This window comes from Miniopterus natalensis, chromosome 5 (genome assembly GCF_054644295.1).
Source record: "Miniopterus natalensis isolate mMinNat1 chromosome 5, mMinNat1.hap1, whole genome shotgun sequence".
Lineage (NCBI taxonomy): Eukaryota > Metazoa > Chordata > Mammalia > Chiroptera > Miniopteridae > Miniopterus > Miniopterus natalensis.
Window position 1 is genome coordinate 36,046,090 of NC_142085.1, and position 18,715 is coordinate 36,064,804.

An 18,715-nucleotide genomic window follows, 5' to 3' on the forward strand; every position below is an offset into this window, starting at 1 on the left:
AAATAGTTGTCTTATAGGGCTGAATTGGTTAGGACCTAATTTTTAATTAAAATTGTTTTAATTTGAGAACACTTTAACAGAATTAAATCATGCTCAACTTATCTGAGTAGTCTTAAAATTTAAGACATTTTATAGCATAAATTGTTGGAGTATAATGAAGATAGTTAAAAATTATATATATGTGTGTATATATGAACAGTTGCAAATCTGAACAAATTAATTTTGCCTGTTTTTGAAATGCTGATAAATTCTACAAGATATTTAAATTTAGTAGTATTACAGAAAAAACATTTATTTTGCAATTATATATTTTTTCTCCAGAAGAAATTTTTTTGCCAGAATTTTTTTTCAGAGTTCTTAATTGATAGCTCATTACTTCTTGCTTTTCTCTGAGGACTTCATTAGTTGTTCATATTGAACATTTTTTATCTCTGTAGATCTTCTCTAGTACTGGGAAGAAGTGAGCCACAGCTCATAATATGGAGACATTCTATTACAAACATAAGTTGTTTATTTGACTTTCACGTTACTTAGCTGTCATGATCATAAGTCACTAGATTATTCAAAGTAAATACTTTAGAGATGTTTTGAATACTTTTGAATGATTTTACTTAAAAATTTTAATTGTAAACACATAATTTCTTTAGGAACAAGTTCTCTTTGATAGTAAATGAATTTTCTGTCATCTAGTAAATTTGTGTTTAATACACTGTTCATCATTAATGTGTTATTTTGACCCCAGCTGATAAGGCTTTTCGAGACATGAAGGTGCTCAAGATGAGTCAGTCTATCATAGTATCTGGAGAATCAGGAGCTGGCAAAACGGAAAATACAAAATTTGTTCTAAGGTGAGGAATATTTATGCTAACCTGGAATAATTTGAACAGGTTATATTTTTTATTGTGTTAAAAATATGTAACAAAATTTACCATCTTAATCATTTTTAAGTGTGAAGTTCAGTAGGTTCAATATATTCACCTATTTTTCAGCCAATCTCAGAACTTTTCATCTTGCATCACTGAAACTCCATACCCATTCAACAATTCCCCATTTCCTCTACCTTAGCCCTTGGCAACCACCCTTCTATTTTCTGCTTCTATGATTGTGACTACTCTAGATACCTCTCATATAAGTGAATCATACAGTGTTTGTCTTTCTGGGACTGGCCCATTTCACTTGGCATAATGTCCTCAGGGTTCATTTATGTCGTAGCATATGTCACAACTTCCTTCCTTAGTAAAGCTGAATAATACTCCATTGTATGTATATATCACATTTTGTTTACCCAGTCATTTGTCAGTGGGCACTTGGATTGCTTCCACCTCTTGCCTATTGTGAATAGTGCTATGATGAGTTTGTTTTACATATCTTTTAGAGATTGATTTGAATGGGTTGATTTTGAATACTTTTGCATGTTTTATGACATAATTTAAAATAGTGGACTGTGTCCCTTTTAAAAAATAGACACCTTATGTGGAAGCTATGCTTTAGACTGAAAACTATTTCTGACCTTATTGTCTTGATGATACTGGAGGAGGTCAGTGCTGGTTAGGCAAAGGGAAATCTGTGAATATTTCTTTAAAATCCAGCCTTTACATTCTGTTCTTAATAGTCCGCTGCTAGTACGGTTGAAACCCTTTTCTACATTAAGCTATGACAATTGACCTTATTTCTACCTCCCTACAACCCCTCTCCCAGTGTATCCCCTGTGCTGCCATCAAATAAAACCCAACACTTTGTTTAAAATCATAACATTTTAAATACAGAAGGAACATTAGTACTTATCATAGTTTAACTCTTTCAGTTTACATACTCAGGGATGTTAAATCTAGTCCTAGCAGTAGGACCAGCAAGTCCATTCTAAATTCTCACCAGTGTTGTTCTCACTGTATTATAGTTCTTAGTCGATTGCTGCATGGTGCATCCCTTTTGCAAATTTTGCTATTTTTTTAAAGCAAATGTATATGCTATTTAAAGTTATTTGTATGAAACCACATTGAGTTTGTTATTGCCTGTTATGCATATGCAATTCTGGTTAAATGAATCCTTCCTAATACTCTCAGAATTCTAAGTGGTTCAGTTTCTTTCTCTCTTGTATGTAGTAGTCATATAGTAAGTCTATGGTTAATATACACCTTTGAAAGTGAACAAGTAATTAAGAAACTGTAAACTTACATTGTAAATCAGAGGTTCTTCTGAAATGTGCCAGGCAAGTAGTTGTTCCATCAGGTTTTATCTTGCACTGTAACAACATGAAGAGTGGTAACTTCCTAGTTGTTCAGCAGCAGGTTACTGTATTTTATCTAGCCATAAAAATTGAATTAATAGGGTATCACAAAAGCCTTTGGAATCTGATGCAGAAATGAATATTCCTGTGGGAAATGTATGGCATATTTAAAAACAAATAGTTGGTTAAAGTCAGAATGTTCCCTAAAAAAGTTTTTAAAAAATAATGCTGATTTAGATGTTAAAGGCAATCCAGATAGAATTTTAAATGTTTAAAGAGCTATAACAGAAGAGTTGCATTTAAATATAAATTTGTAATTTTTAGATAACCAGTTGCAACGATGATCCAGGTTTAAATTTTACATGTATTAAACAATGTTAAAATTACAATGTGTGCAATATTATTGTCATCTTAATTTTTATATCCTGTATTTTAAACAGATATCTGACTGAATCCTATGGAACAGGTCAAGATATTGATGATAGAATTGTTGAAGGTATTGTTAATTTTAAAACTTCTTACTTTATGTTGTTAAGATATGTACGAGAATCTTCTCTAAGTGGTTTGGAATGCTCTCCCCAGAGAGGCCTAAAAGACTCTCCTTTCTACAGATCTTTGCTCAGATTTCATGTTCTCATTTACTTACTATCTGTTGTCCCCTCCACCAATGTAAGTGCTAAGATGACAGGAATTTTATATATTCCAAACCTCTGGAATGTGCCTGATGCATAGCCTATCAGTGATCCATAAATATCAGTGGGTGAATGAAAGAAATACAGGAAGCATCTGCTGGATTGAATGAAAGAAATACAGGAAGCTCTTTGGCCTCCTGGTTTTACTTTGTTTTATGTAAAAAAGGAGAGAGCAAGAGGGTTATTTGGAATTGAGGTGCTTTTTTTTTGAAAATCATTTTAACAGAAGAGTACAACTGGAGGGCAAGAATCTGTAAATTGATTCATGTTTCTGGATATAAATAATGTTTTAATTTTACTTATAATTCTCGCTGTGGTATTGTACACACCAACTATGAGGACCTCATAAATAATGCTATATTCACTATAAAGTGCCTACTTAAGTGAGAGAATCACCCTTTAAAATTAAATAAATAAATTATTGGTTAATTCAATAAAATACTAGTTAGTATTCTGATTTGTTTACTTGAGGTGTAAACTTGCTTGAGAATTGAATGTAAGACTGGACTGGTTCTTCCGTGATGTATTGTACAACATGTAATGTTCTAGAGTTGAGAAAAGTTGGAGAGTATTATTCCAAATGTTTCTACAGCCCTTTACTAGAGGATAGTAGATATTAACTGGCAGGACACAGAAATCTTTTGATGCCATCTTAATTGAAGTTTGGAATGAGTGTATCATTAATAGCATTAACAATTTTCTGATGGAGAGGCCCTTATCCTATTTTTGGATGTTTTATTAATATAGCAAGTCTTTCAGTAAAAACTGGTAATGGAGTCTGTAAAGGAATCGGTGAGACCTATATTTAAGTCTCTCTTTTGTCAAGTGGCCAGTCATATGGCTTTCCACAAGTCAGTTCACCTTGTTGAGCATCAGTATTTTTGCCCATCCGAAAGGTGAGGTATACATGCTAACATTTCTTTTAGTTTTGCATACTTTCTTATTTTGGCAAGTGAAAAAACTGGGGAGTGATCTTTAAGAGGGTTTAGAGACTAGTTAAGCTTTCTCCTATGGATAGAATAAGAGAAATGGACTTCAAAGGATTTCATAAAAAATATTCTAGCAGTAGACATTGTGAAGCAATTTATGAGGTGGTTGATGGAAAATATGTGACTAAGATTGATACTTGTCTGGTATGTTTATAGTTGAGACTCTGGTGAGTACAGTAATAGATTCTAGGAACCTTTTTGCAGTCATGTGATGTGTCTGGTTATAAAATAAAAACAAATTTTACCTTTGTTCATTGGGATTTGAAAACTGTTGTTCTGAGAACCTTTTGTAGGTAATTCTATAAACTAGTTTTGTTAATTTTGTTGGATGTGAATGTAAAAATGTTAAATCTGGAGGTTTTATTAATAAATATTTTAGACAAGTAAGTGAACTAATAATTTGTTGCCTGTATTTTGTCACAAGAGGTTTGTTGTTTTCTGTATTATAATCACTACTCTAGTAGGGTTAGATGTACTTGTGAAAATCTTAACATTTTTAGGGAATAATTTTAAAAGTTGAGTTAAAAATTTTGTAACCTAGTGAATTTTAAAAATTTAGTCTTTCCTTTAACATTACATTTTAAAGTATATTTTGAGTAATTTTCCCATCTCTTACATGTTAGTAAGGCCTGAACATACATGCATAACTCATGGACACAGACAATAGTTCTGTGAAGGCCTTGGGGGGTTGGGTGCTGGAGTGATGTGGAGGGAGTCAATGGGGGGGAAAAGGGGGACATCTCTAATACTTTCAACAAGAAAGATAAAGTTTTAAAAAAGGCCTGAACATAGTATAGTCAGTAAATATTTGTGGGATTTGGCATTGCATGTGAATTTTCATGTTAATATTTCTGAGAACATTTTGGGCTATATTTTTTTATAAATTTCCTTCATGCTAATTTTTGATGGAATATTTTCATTTCTGTTTTAATAGCTAACCCTCTCTTAGAAGCCTTTGGAAATGCAAAGACTGTTCGAAACAATAATAGCAGTCGATTTGGGAAATTTGTGGAAATACATTTCAATGAAAAGGTGAGAATAAGTTTGGGGATGATATGTTTGGAGAGTGTTTTTGAAAAAATACAAGGATCTTGATAGAATTGGTGCTGTACTTGAACTTGTGGTAAATTTGTTTAAGTTTCTCTCTGATACTTTAGAGAGCTGGGAGAATATATATGTTCACTATGACCTCTATAAACACTTTAAGCTTACATTTAGTTATCTGTGTTTCCCCTTTATTTGATAAATATTATAACCTTTTTGATAGACAAATGTTTATTAGAAAAAAAAATACTTTAACATTTGTTGGTCATACTTTAAGACTTGAAATGAAAAAACGTATTTTCTCTCTTTTGTTTTTTAGAGCTCAGTGGTTGGAGGATTTGTTTCACATTATCTTCTAGAGAAATCTAGGATCTGTGTTCAAGGCAAAGAGGAAAGGAATTATCATATCTTTTATAGGTTGTGTGCTGGTGCTTCTGAAGATATTAGGGAAAAACTTCACTTGAGCTCCCCAGATAATTTTCGGGTAGGTTGGATGAAAAAATTTCATACGAGATTTGCAAATTGAATTGCCTTTGACTATAAACCTTGCTTTAGTAGATTTTGATAGTTTTATGTGACTTACTTTAAATTTAGTGTAATGTGACAGAATGACTTCTGTACTAAGTAGATCTCTGTTGAGTCTTACTGCTGCCTTTATCACCATATGAGGAATTATGTAATGGATAAGTAAAAAGGTTGATGTTAAATCCCTATCAATTTAAGCTCATTAAGAAATTTATACTAGTTCTGTAATGCTGGCTTTACAGTTACCTATGACTTTTTTAAAAAAAGAAAAGTTTGACCACTGAATTAATAAAGGATCCATTATTATCTGCCTTAGTTCAGTTCAACAACAAATATTTATTGCTTGCCTAGTGGGTGCCAGACATTGTGCCAGGGTTATAAAGATAAATGAGACACAGTTCCTGCTTCTGAGCAACTTAGGATCTGGACACACACACACACACTGACTGATGTATTGAATGCATAGGATACTGTGGCTTAGAATGCTGGGGATTTTGGAAAAGCTTACTGGAGCAACTGATGCTTGATCGCAATCCTGCAGGATTTTCAAGTGTTAACTAGAGAAGGAAAGATGCAAAGGGTATTCCTGGTAGATACAAAAAGATGAACAGAGAAAAGTAAGAAACAGTAGGGCAGGAAATGATAGGAGGTGAGGCTTGAGAGTTTGGACTGACTTCTCTTGTTAATAAGAAGCTATTGAAGGGCTGTAAGTAGAAAATTGGGTATCAGATCTATACTTACCTTTGGCTTTAATATGGAGATTGCTTTAATGGGGTAGAGGATGGGATGGATTGAAATTGCAGCCATGGGTAAATTAGTTGGGAACCTATGGCTATATATTGAAGTAACTAAAGAGTTGCTCGGTGCCTGAATTTGGTTTATTGATGGCAGGGTTACAGAGTAGGGGATTTGCAAAATATTAGGAGGTAATATTGATAGGACCTGGAGACTGAGTATGGTAGGGAGATGGAAGAGTCTGGAATAATTTTAAAAAATTTGACTAGGAAAATTGGGTGGATGTAAATACCATATTGGGGCCAGGCGGAAGATTTAGCATATAGGATGAGTTCGGTTTTGGAACCTGTGGATCATCTGAGCAGAGATGTTCAGAAGACAGTTATGTGTAACAATCTGAAGATCAGTGTCAGTGCTGGAGTGACAAGTTTGGGAGGTGTCGGTACTCTGGGGGTAGTTAAAACTATGACAGTGAGGAGATGAGATTGTCCAGAGAGAGCGTGTGATGTAGAAAAGCAGAGGGTGAGAGGGTTAAGAGTTGCCGAAGAAGGGAAGCACAAGTGGGGCTGTGAGGGAAGTACAGGGAAAATCGTGACTGCCAAGAACTGCAAGCCCGTTGAGTTTCAAGAAGTGGTGGCCAGGGCTAGTTAGCATAATTTACAAAGTCTGAGCTAGAAAATAGTGTCCCTGTGAGGGCTATAACGGGAGTCATGGGATGGGGCTTAGGAAGGTGGCTTGTATACATTTTTCCAGGTAATTTTGATAGTCCCCTTTGGGCAGGAGTCCTTCATTTGAGAATCATGACACATATATGCAATTATTGTTCTCTCTGTGTTTTTGTTTTTGCAACCCAGCTTCTCTTTATTACTTCAGTTAGTTTCTTTTAATGCGTACTTGGAAATTTAAAAACTTTATTGTTTTAAAATGCTTTTTATAACTGCACCTATTTATATACTTCTGAAATGTCCAACCTTTTCTAGAACTCACCAGATTAAATGGAATTTGCAGTTAGTTGCAAATTAATCATCATAAAAGTAGAAGAGGCATATCTGCACAATGATTTTTAGAAAAGGGCTATAAATAACTGTGGATCATATGAAATGTAATGATGATGTGGGTTTGTCCTCAGTGAGTTAATGATGAAGTGATGTGACTACTCTTGTCTTAATCCTGTGTTTCTGCGTGGAGCTTAGGAACATAGTTTTCGCGTGTCTCAGAACGCACTGCCTTTCCTGGCTCAGTGGTAGGCATCCTAAGAGGGCAGCTGCTGACATTCTTTATCAGGTCAGAGAGTTTGCCGCCTCTCTAGTGTGACCTGGGAGCCATGGCTTCCTCTTTGACAAGGGAGTCTTTTTGGCTAAGGAGACTGGAGGAACAGCATTGCCTTTCTCCCAGATACATCTGCGATCTTGGATATTTCTCTCATGCGTGCACACACGCCGCTGTACTCCTCCCCCCCGGTGATTATACCTTAAAGTGATTTGAAAGTGTGTTGGTAATTTCATGAGGTTTTTCTGTAGTTTACAGAAATGATAGATAAGGTTATAAAGACAAAGGAGAACCCTAGAGTAGGGTGAGCACTTCCAATAAACACATGTATTTTGGAAAATTAAAGGTTTAAGATTCTTACGTTATTCAAAAATTTCAAATATTTTTGCGTGTTTTGTGGAATAATTTTTTTTTAAATATATCTTTATTGACTTCAGAGAGAGGAAAGGAGAGGGAGAGAGAGAGAGAAACATCAATGATGAGTCATTGATCGAGCCCGCAACCCGGGCATGTGCCCTGACCGGGAATCGAACCCCTATTGCCTGGATCCTAGGTCGACGCTTAACCGCCGAGCCACGCCCGGCCGGGCAGGAAGAATATTTTATAGCCCTGCAAAGATCTTTGAACATAAATAAAGCTTGTGTAGAATGAGAATAGATGGCAAGAATAGTTACAACTTCCTATTTACAGAAAAGTTGGAAGAAACAAGTATTTTTCCTAGGTTGTAATAAGTCCATCTGTCCAAAAGCCAAGTAATTGATAAAACAGTTGGGGTAGGAGATAAAACTCTTGCTAGCAGAGAAACATTTGTTGGGCTCTATATGTTTAAGCTAAATAGTAGAGCTCTTTTTTTGAAATAGTTAATTGAAAAAGCTTACCAGTATTGTTCCGCCTCCCTTCTTTTATTTTTCCCCCAAAGATTCTAGGATAGAAAGAAAAACTCATTACAGACCATTTTCTGGTTTTAAACAATTTTAATTTCATTATAACAAAAGGGGAAAAATAGGTGCATTGATCATCTAAAATATTAATTTATTCCAAAATTATTCAAAATTTACCGTAATATTTTTCTTGGTAGCTATATAGGTGGTGTGTTTAATCTCGGGATCCATGCCATGATGCGTGGAATCACAGTGACCTGATTTAAGAGAAGCAGAGTTTTTAATTTGCTGTCCTGTTCCCTGTGTACTTCCTTCCGGCCCCCTTCCCACCACTCCCCTAAAAGTGGGTAATAGATTCTCTTTAAGGCCAATATAGTATTTCCTTCTCCACTGCTTCCCTTGTTCTATGTTGTGAAAGCACTTAGCTTTTAAAAGGCTTCTAGGCAACAAAATAAATCCTTGGAATAAAAGCTGAAATTGTTATTTGAATATGAAGGTTCACATGACAAGTATTGTAATTTATGTATAGTCAGTGTTAACCGTCAGTAAATATAAAAGGCATGCTTTAAAGAACTGATTCTAAAAATCAAAACTTAAGAAGTTCAAGGGTAACATTTGTTAATTATTTATAATTTAAAATATTGAAATATTAAACCACACTGTGTGGGTCCTTATTTGACACTCTTTACATTTTTAGTAAGAAGGTGATTTTCCTATTATCTGTACTAGGTATAAAGATATTTGACACTGAGAATATTTAAAATTGCTGTCCTGTAAATCAATATGGTATTGATTTTTTTCGTTAATTGTATAGTTTAATCTACTTTGAAGAATTGGGATTTTCAACATCCCTGGTTTGATTAGTAGGAGTAAAATGCTTATATAGAACTGATTTTAACTGAGAGATTAAATGATACTCAGGTTATGTTTAGAAATTCTTTATGGTTAGCACTACTTGATAAGTTGTGTTGTCTTCTGTAGTATTTTCCTGAGGATCATATTTGTTAATTATACTTTACATTTCTTTGTCCTAGTATTTAAACCGAGGCTGTACTAGATACTTTGCTAACAAAGAAACTGACAAACAGATTTTGCAGAACCGAAAAAGTCCTGAGGTATAGTAGACTACTTTTTAAAATTAAAATCTTTAATACAAAAAAAATGTGCTGGAAGTTATGTTTTTTATTTTGCAGCCCAAATAAAATTTCTTACTTTTAGACTTGTACTTTTAAAAACTAAATACTCATCCAAGCCTCTGTAGAGTGTACATAGTACTTTATGCCTGTGTTGGTATCTACAGAAGCTATAGGTTTTGGTTCTTCTTGGTTAGGCCTCAGTACACTGCTCTCTTCTTGTTCTTTTTTCCATCATGAGGGTGTTGAATTGCCTAAGAATTATCCTTTGCTAATATTTCTGAAACTTATTCTCATATTACCCACTTGGGATTAAGTATAAAATATGTCCTCTATAATTGCCTACTTCAAGGCATAAATAGGCTTTGTAGTAGACACTAAGTAGAATAAGCATTATTGTAAATTGATACTTATATATTATTGTCTTTAAAACATATATTTATAATATATTATGAAAAGTTTTGTACATAGGTCTTACTAAATTATTACATTTCTAAGAGTAATTATTTATAACTATACTATTAAGTATTATTTTAAAAACATTATCCTTAATCTAAAAATCTACAACTGTTATAAATTTTAATATGCATTGTTTAAGTAATAAGTGGTATTAAGTTGTATATACTCAAGGAGCTTAAATTGTAAAATATACAAAGTCAGTATTAATTATTGGGACTAGTCATATTGTCTTTATCAATTTTATTAAGATTTTATATTGAGCACTTAATTGAACAAGTTTGAGAGTCAGAGGCTTTTGATTCCTTTCAAAATGAGTGAGCTGAATTATGTCTTTATTATATTCACAGAAAAGAACAGAAAGTAAATGAAAATTCCCATTATTTTGAATTTTAAGCAGTTAATCTTTGACATTCAATTTATCATTTTAGATCCAGATGTCTGAATGATAAATTGAAAACTTTAGTTTGTTACATGCATGGTTGAAACTTTAAGAAGTAACAGTAATGTTTATTATGATATCTTTGTCACCATAATCTATATTTTCATAAGACATCATCAAAATATAGAAATTGTATTCTTTCCATTAAGATAATGGGGACATTTCCTTTGGCATGGAATAATCTGAGTAGAGAGGAAAGAAAACTGGATTTTACTCTTTAAAGAGTAACATGTACTCTTGGTACTCACCTATGAGGAAATGTACTCTTTCTGATGTTAGTGTCAGCAAACTTTGTTAGGAACCTTATTTATGCTATTGAGTTTATATATGAAGATATATAAGTGAACAATGGATTAATATGTTTAAATCACTTTTTATGTCTTCTTTATCAGGAGGATGAGGTGACCATTTTGACTAATTAGAATCCTTTACCTAGTTCTATTTGAGTGCCTCTAAGCTGTGTGTAATTTTTAGGAGAATGCAGTATTTTTAGTCTTCCATAACAGAAATATATTCATTAACATTTGATAAAAGCAGCTTTTAAGTGAAGTAACCATTCAATTGCAAGACTAAAAATTCGGCATGATGTATGTTTTCTGTTTACTTTGGCTGCACGTGATTGTTTCCTTTGCTGCTTTTAAGAATAAAATTCAATTTCTTTATCTAGACATTTTCCAGAAATGTCACACAAATGTAATTAAACATTTTAAAGAAATTTGTGGAAAGACAATCACAACTTTAGCTGGGAAACAGTTGGCAACTGGGAGGAAAAGAAACATCTCCTGGAGGCGCCTTTAATGGCCAGTTAATTCTCATGCTGTGTTACCTAGCATATAATTTTATTTATTCATTCTCAAGTTCTGGAAAATTCCTAGTCCTACCTTTCTCTGTCCAGTAACTTTTATTTTTCTCCTTTTAGTTTTTGCAGGCCTGACCTTTTCCTTCCTTTTTCTGAGTTTGCTATAGGTTCTAACAAATGAGTACTTTAGATGTATGCTCTTTTAGGAGAGAAATCAAATTTTCTCTTCATTTTTTCTGAAATGTTTTCAGTCATTGCATAAATCCTTAGAGTAAGCATAATATTTACTAATACATTTTACCTCATATATACTTATACGAAAAGGTTTAAAAAGTAATTCTCAGGCCATGAAAACTGTTATTAGCCTGTTCACTACTTACTGCTGTCAAATAGTGCAGTTCATGGCAGAGTTAACCTAAAGGGATATAATATAAGTGTCAGATTTAAAATTTGTTTACAATTTTTTTTGCCTCTGTTCATGTTGATTGATTTCAACCACTGGTATTCAATTATTTTTTAGTCAATTTTTATTTTTATCTAATGCCCTAGCATTATGTTTTTGAGTTAATATTGTAATTTAATTGGAAAACATTCCATTTTTGACTGAAATTTTTATTGAAATAATTATAGATTAACATGCAGTTGAAAGAAATTACACAGAGAGATTCTGTGTACACTTTGCCTAGCCATTCAGTTTTTGAATGTGTTAGAATATTAAAGTGTTTCCATCGACACATTTTATTTTTGCATGTTATATAGTGCATCAGTAGACCTTGTGTAGTTTTTTATTTTTAGTATACTTAAATGATATAAAGTGCAGTTAATTGATGTTTTCTTATTTTATAGTATCTTAAGGCAGGCTCCTTGAAAGATCCTCTGTTAGATGACCACGGAGATTTTATTAGAATGTGCACAGCCATGAAAAAGATTGGTTTGGATGATGAAGAAAAGCTAGATCTGTTCCGGGTAGTAGCTGGTGTCCTGCACCTTGGAAATATTGATTTTGAGGAAGCTGGAAGCTCTTCAGGTATCTTTGTGTTGTTTTGTTTTAAGGAGGAGTAAATTTGAGCTTTTGCCATTTCTTTGTCATGTGTAAATTGAACCCGTGTGCTTCAGGTTGGTTGATCTCGTGAAATTTCTAGAATATACTATTACATGGTGGGTCATGCAAAGGATGCTGCATTATTAGTCACTATGAGCTCTGTTTTGAAGAAACTAGTGATACTGATGAGGAATAAACTCATTTTATGAAGGACAAGTAACTGACTGCCAGGGTCATATTTAGTTAAAATTTTCAACTGATGTTATACTTTCCCAGTAAATGAACAGAATAATTCTCTACCATCTGTTAAGGTATTTTGACATTTTTTAGGTTCATTGATTTAAACTTGGATCAGTTAATTAGGGCAATTGAATACACAAAAGCCCATATACTTTATTACTGGAAAATTAAAATAGGTTGAGCTTCATGCAGATTGAAAAGAGCATTTACATGCATGCTTGATAGTAACTTTTCAACTCTAGTGGTATAGTGTTACATGAAGAGTAAGAATTTTTACATACTCTTAAGCTTGTTCCGTGAATACAGGGGTTGGAAAACTATGGCCCATGACTAAATCTGAGCAGCTGCTTGTTTTTGTAAATACAATGTTGGAGCACAGCCACACCCATTCACTATGTCTTGCCTATTTCAGCTTTTGTGCTATAGTGACAGAGTTGAGTAGTTGTGACAGAGAGACTGTATGGCCAGCAAAGCCTAAAATCCGACACTTTAGAGAAAAAGATTGTTGACTCCTACATAAATACATTATTTAAAAATATTACACTGAGTTAAAAAAAAATTGAAAGCACCATTTCATATAGTACTCAATAACATGGGCTTTGGTGTCGGATCCCAGAAGCTCTCTGAGCCTTGTTTTTTTCATTTGTAAAATAATGAAAAAATAATCCAGGTGAAGTGATTTTAAAGTGTAGTATATAGCAATAATGTGCATATAGGGAAGGCGCACAAGAGTAAGGAAAAAGAACATTTAAAAATGTGTCTGTTGTGTGCCAGATCCTTATATACTGTATTTCATCATAATCATAATCTAAACTTGATAAAAATAATGATGTGGGAGATATTATCTCTGTTTTACACAAGTGCAACTTCCGCATAAGTTAAATAAAATGGTTATTAATGAAATTGTAGATGTGAGAGCCAAGTTCTACCCATGTTTAAAGAACTCAGGTAATTGTCCCTCAGTGCCCCTAGTCACTGACCTTCCCAGGTGTGGTGATCTGTGAGTGACCAGATTGAAACAGACGGTCTTAATGACTTAGATTTAATGTCCTGTGATGCTGTGAAGTCAGTAACATCAGATGCAACGCAGCGCAGCGTTGAATAGACGCGCTCCTGAGCCAGGCGGCCACCGTGTGCCAGCTGCCCGGGTGACCTTGGGCCAGGAGCTTTTCTCCCTGGCTCAGTTCCTTACTGTGTACCGGACAACAACCCCACCTCATGCTGTAAAGACGAATGAAGGAGTTAAATATTTGTAAAATGATGTGAAGACTTATGTCTGGCACATAGTAATCACACTCCAAGTATTTTTAATGAAAAGGAAAATAAAAAGACAGATTACTGCCAGTTTGAAATGAAAAAAAAAAGAAAACTAAAACCAGGTATGTCCTTAGTGTGCATTAAAATTTTTTATTAGTTTTTTTGAGGGATTTAACAATTTATTTTGAAAATGTAATTAACGTTAAAACACATTTCATTTCCTCTGTGTCATTGTTATACCAAGGGAGCATGTGGGAGTTCTGAGTGACAGGAAAGTTTAGAGTATTTCATGTACGCTTAGGAAGAGTTTAGGCGTGGCGAGGAGCGTTTTGCGGCCTCGTGTCGCCGTCCTGAGGCAGAGCCTGCAGGGGGTGCAGGGGACCCTAAGCGGCCTGTCGAGCTGGCGGACCGCACCTGACCTCCCGGCCGGTGGTACACGCTCCCACTATCCTTTAGTTTCCTCCTCAGACTTGTTTTCTGTGAAGGGAAAATGAGCAGAAAGCGGAGGAGATTGGAACGAGGCAGTAAATCAGTAGAATTAATAAAAAAGATTACTTATGTTTTAATAGCTGAGATTCGATTGTACGACCTGTCCTTCCCATGACCCTTCCTGTAGACCCAAATGGTTTCTTTTAATTAGAATTGATTTTTCCCCCACTAGAGAGCTCAGTTTTGGCATTTCCCCACAATCTGAAAAAGCTCTGAATATTTTTGTAATTATTTTATTAGAAAATTTATTCTCCAACAGATTTTAAGAAGACACTATTACTGAAAAGTTTTTGCATGATGGAAATGCAAAAAAAAACCTGTTGGGACTTTCTATGCTTTTTAAATTCATGTAACAAAATTATATGTTATTATAACAAAATTTTTTAAATGTTCAGAGAAGTTCTTCTTTGGAAGGGGGGTAACATGAAAACCTTACATTATTTTACAGTATTTTGCCCTTTAAAACTTTAAAAATAAATGTTTTCTTATGTTAGCATTACATAATTCCTGGAAATAAGTAAGAAACTTCGCAAAATAGTAAAAGAAAAGTATTTAAATAAATTAATGAATTACTGGTGGTCATTTTTTCAGGGTTATATAATTTTAGATAATGCTTATGTGTGTAGAAACTAAAAATTAGTAGTAAGCTTATTTTCAGAGTTAGAGATTTGATAAATTTAAGTATTATTTTTCCCCTTTTATAACATCTTTATTGAAATATAATTCATACCAAACAATTTACCCATGTAAAGTATACAGTTCAATGGTTTTTAGTATAGTCAGTGTTGTGCAACCATAAGCACAATCAGTTTTAGAATATTTTAACCACAGAAAGAAACAAAGAAACCCCATACCCTTTAGCAACGACACCCTTGCCCTCCACATTTCTCTCAAATCCCACAGCCTTAGGCAACCATTATTTTTTCTGTATCTCTAAATTTGCCTATTACCACATTTCATTTCAATTGAGTCATACAATATGTGGTCTTTTATGACTATTTTTGTGTCTGCATTTCTTTCTATTGCTGAGTAATATTCCATTGTATGGATAGACCAGATTTTGTTTATCCATTCATCATTTGATGAACATTTGGGTTGTTTCCACCTTAGGCTATCATGAATAATGCTGCTATAAACATCTGTGTACAAGTTTTTGTGTGGACACGTTTCTATTTCTTTTGGGTATATGCCTAGGACTAGAATTGTTGAGTCATATGGAAACTCTGTGATTAACTTTTTGAGGAGCTGTCAGACTGTTTTTCACAGTAGTTGTACCATTTACATTTTCATCAACAGCGTATGACGGTTCCTGTTTCTCCACATACTCACCAACACTGTCTGTCTGTCAGAGGATAGCCAGCCTAGTGTGTGTGAAGTGTTTACCTCATAGTGGCCTTTGCTTGCATTGTCCTGATGGCTCATGATGTTGAGCAACTTTTCATGCCTTTATTGGACATTTTAATATTTTTTGGAGAAATGTCTATTCATATCTTTAGCCCATTTATTAATTGAGTTGTCCTTTTATTAAGTTGTGTTTTCTTAATATATTCTAGATATAAATTTCTTAACAGATATATAATTTGCAAGTATTTTCTCATTCTGTGGGTTGTCTTTTCAATTCTTGTGTAGTGTTTTTTGAAACACAAGTTTTTTTAGATGAAGTTCAATTTATCTTTTTAAAAAAATATATATCTTTATTGATTTCAGAGAGAGGAAGGGGGAGAGAGAGCTAGAAATATCAATGATGAGAGAGTTGTCATTGATTGGCTGCCTCCTGCACACTCCCAACTGGGGATCAAGGCCGCAACCCTGCATGTGCCTTGACCGGGAATTGAACAGAGATCTTCTGGATCCTAGGTCAGTGCTCAACCACTGAGCCACGCCTGGCCGGGCTATTTTTTTTTTCTTTTGTTGCTTGTGCTTTGTTTCTGTATCTAAAAAACCCTTACCTACCTACTGCAAGATCATGAAGGTTTTTATTTGTGTATTCTTCTAAGGATTTAATAGTTTTAGGTTACATTTAGGTCTTTGACTCATTTCGAGTTAATTTTTGCAAGTGGATATCCAGTTTTTCCAGTGCCATTTGTTGAAAAAACAATTCTTTCCCCAGTGAATTGCCTGGACAGCCCTTTATTCATATAAGATCCCATGGTCTGTTTCTCCTTGAGACCTGTCTATTTAATAGCTAATGAACATGTTATGATAAAATTCTCATGATTCTCATATGTAGTTTTCAGATTAGTCTTGAAATAAGTAATTTAGAAACATATTAAAGCTTAAAAATATTGGTAAATATTTATCATTTTTAATATTAGTAGTAATAATAAAGATAATAGTTAACCTTTTTATAGTGATTTCTGTGTACCAGGCACTATTCTTTATAAAATCTTATTAGATAAGTACAGTTATTATCCTTAATATATGGATGAAGAAACTGAGCACAGAGAGAATACGTAACTTGTTCAGGGTCACACAGCTGGTAAGTTTTAGAGCCATATCAACTCAGAATCTAAATCACTCTAATATACTGTCTTCCTATATAATACTTTTTAAAACAGCCTCCATAAATAGAAGACTTAGTTATAATGTACAGGTGATAGCAGTTGCCTCTCCACCGTCTTCCTCTGTCCCCAAGCAACATGAGCTCCTGGATGCCCTCCGCGTGTGTACCCGCACACACTGACTTACTAAAAGGCTTTACAACATTTGCCACTAAAATTATTCCTTGAAGTTTTCTGGAGTCATATGAATTTGAATGATAAGGCACTGCATTTCTGCAGAGATTTAATATATTAACAAGGATTATAATTCACCATTAGTATTTTGTGCTTGCAGGGTCATAAATGAGCCTTGTCTATTCTGTACATTTATATAAGTGAAGTATACTTCAGAGAAGTGGATCTTGAAAATCTGGTTTATGTACTGCTTATTAATTTCAAAATAAAATATATTTTCATTAGGTGGTTGTAATCTGAAAAATAAATCTACTCAGTCTTTGGAATATTGTGCTGAATTACTGGGTTTGGATCAAGATGACCTTCGTGTAAGTCTAACTACGAGAGTCATGCTAACAACAGCAGGGGGCACCAAAGGAACAGTTATAAAGTAAGTTCCTTAACTCATTGCTCTGTAAAAATCCTGCCTTGGGGTTTGTCAAGGAAAAAAAAAATTTTGAGAACACATGAGATTTAAAGTTCATCTTTATGTATGATTCATTCGTTTCATTATAATGTTCTAAAACATGTGCTTGATAGATAAAAATTCTATGCCTCTCACCTCAGTAATCCATCATAAAAATTAACCCTGACTTTCATAGCTCTTAAAGTTGTTCCTTACAGATATACTGAATGGCCCACATTGGGAATTTATAAGGTGAGAGAGGTTTACTTTTGTACAACTATGAAGACACAGGGTGGGGCTAAAGTAGGTTTACAGTTGTAAGTATGGGAAACAGAGTTTATTCTTGTATTATTAGTTATTGTATTATTTTCCATACAAACAAATGTAAACCTATTCTGGCCCCACCCTGTATGAACTGATTATGTTAATATTTGTTTTAGGTCACAGGCCATTTTTTCCCCAATTTTTCAAAACTATATATTTTGAGATATAATTTACTCTTTTGAAGTGTGCAATGTAGTGATTTTTAGTATATTTACAAGGTTGTACAATCATCACCATTATCTGGTTTCAGAAGGCAACTGATCATTTTACTTTAAAAGTGATTTTTCTTGCAAATGGGCATACTAAAATTTCTATTAAGTAGAACTTGCTTTAATAAAACACTCAGCAAATGGAGTCCCCCCTTACCTAGGATCCTTCATCTAGAGGAAATTACAAATAACAGGAAAATAAGAGGCTAGTCAAGATTTTAAAAATCAGTAACCAGTAACTTCTAGGTTGTATTTGGGCCTGTGTACACTTTTAGCTCCATATCCTATGCCTCAGGTATTTTTGTTTTCAGTACTGTAAAATAAAATGGATATTTAGTAATTATTCTGAAGCATGTAAGATCTTCATTTGTGGAGAAATAGTCAGATTCTCTATCCCTTGTTATATAAGGGAAGCAGTGAGTTCTAGCAACATATTTCAGAAAAATTTTCAACAAATTAAAATAAAGATTAAAAATAAAACTTTTCGCCACTCAGAAAGTTATACTTTTGGAAATATTAGCAGGTGTGCTTATTAAGCCTGTTTCATTGCCAAGCTAATTACAAATTATTCTTACTCTAAAGAAAACCTCAGCGAGGAGGTTGCATAGTAGCTCCTCGCAGTTACTTTGGTTCCTTAGAGATATTTCTGAGGCCCAAGGGAAGGCTGGTGAAAGCACACGTAGGTGGTCCTCAGATGTTATTTCCTCCATTTCCCCTTTGTTCTGAAGCAGTTCTTTTATGTGTTTTATGCATGGAGTGTTCACGTAATATTCACTTTACAAAAAGGTTTCAGTGTAGGAAACATTAAGTTGGAAAACCACTGTTTAGGAGGGACTCAAGTG

At 33.9% G+C, this 18,715-nt stretch overlaps 1 protein-coding gene across 2 annotated transcripts in view; it reads left to right on the forward strand.

Annotated features, from left to right (window-relative positions):
• Window positions 1-18,715, forward strand: part of MYO6 (myosin VI) — a 75,735-nt gene that overhangs the window by 13,319 nt on the left and 43,701 nt on the right. For both annotated transcript variants that reach the window (XM_016207366.2, XM_087817479.1), the window contains exons 5-11: window positions 743-848; window positions 2,668-2,723; window positions 4,843-4,940; window positions 5,272-5,436; window positions 9,397-9,477; window positions 12,039-12,219; window positions 17,181-17,325. In XM_016207366.2, coding sequence (XP_016062852.2) covers window positions 743-848; window positions 2,668-2,723; window positions 4,843-4,940; window positions 5,272-5,436; window positions 9,397-9,477; window positions 12,039-12,219; window positions 17,181-17,325 — 832 coding nt within the window. The remainder of the gene's footprint in view (window positions 1-742; window positions 849-2,667; window positions 2,724-4,842; window positions 4,941-5,271; window positions 5,437-9,396; window positions 9,478-12,038; window positions 12,220-17,180; window positions 17,326-18,715) is intronic.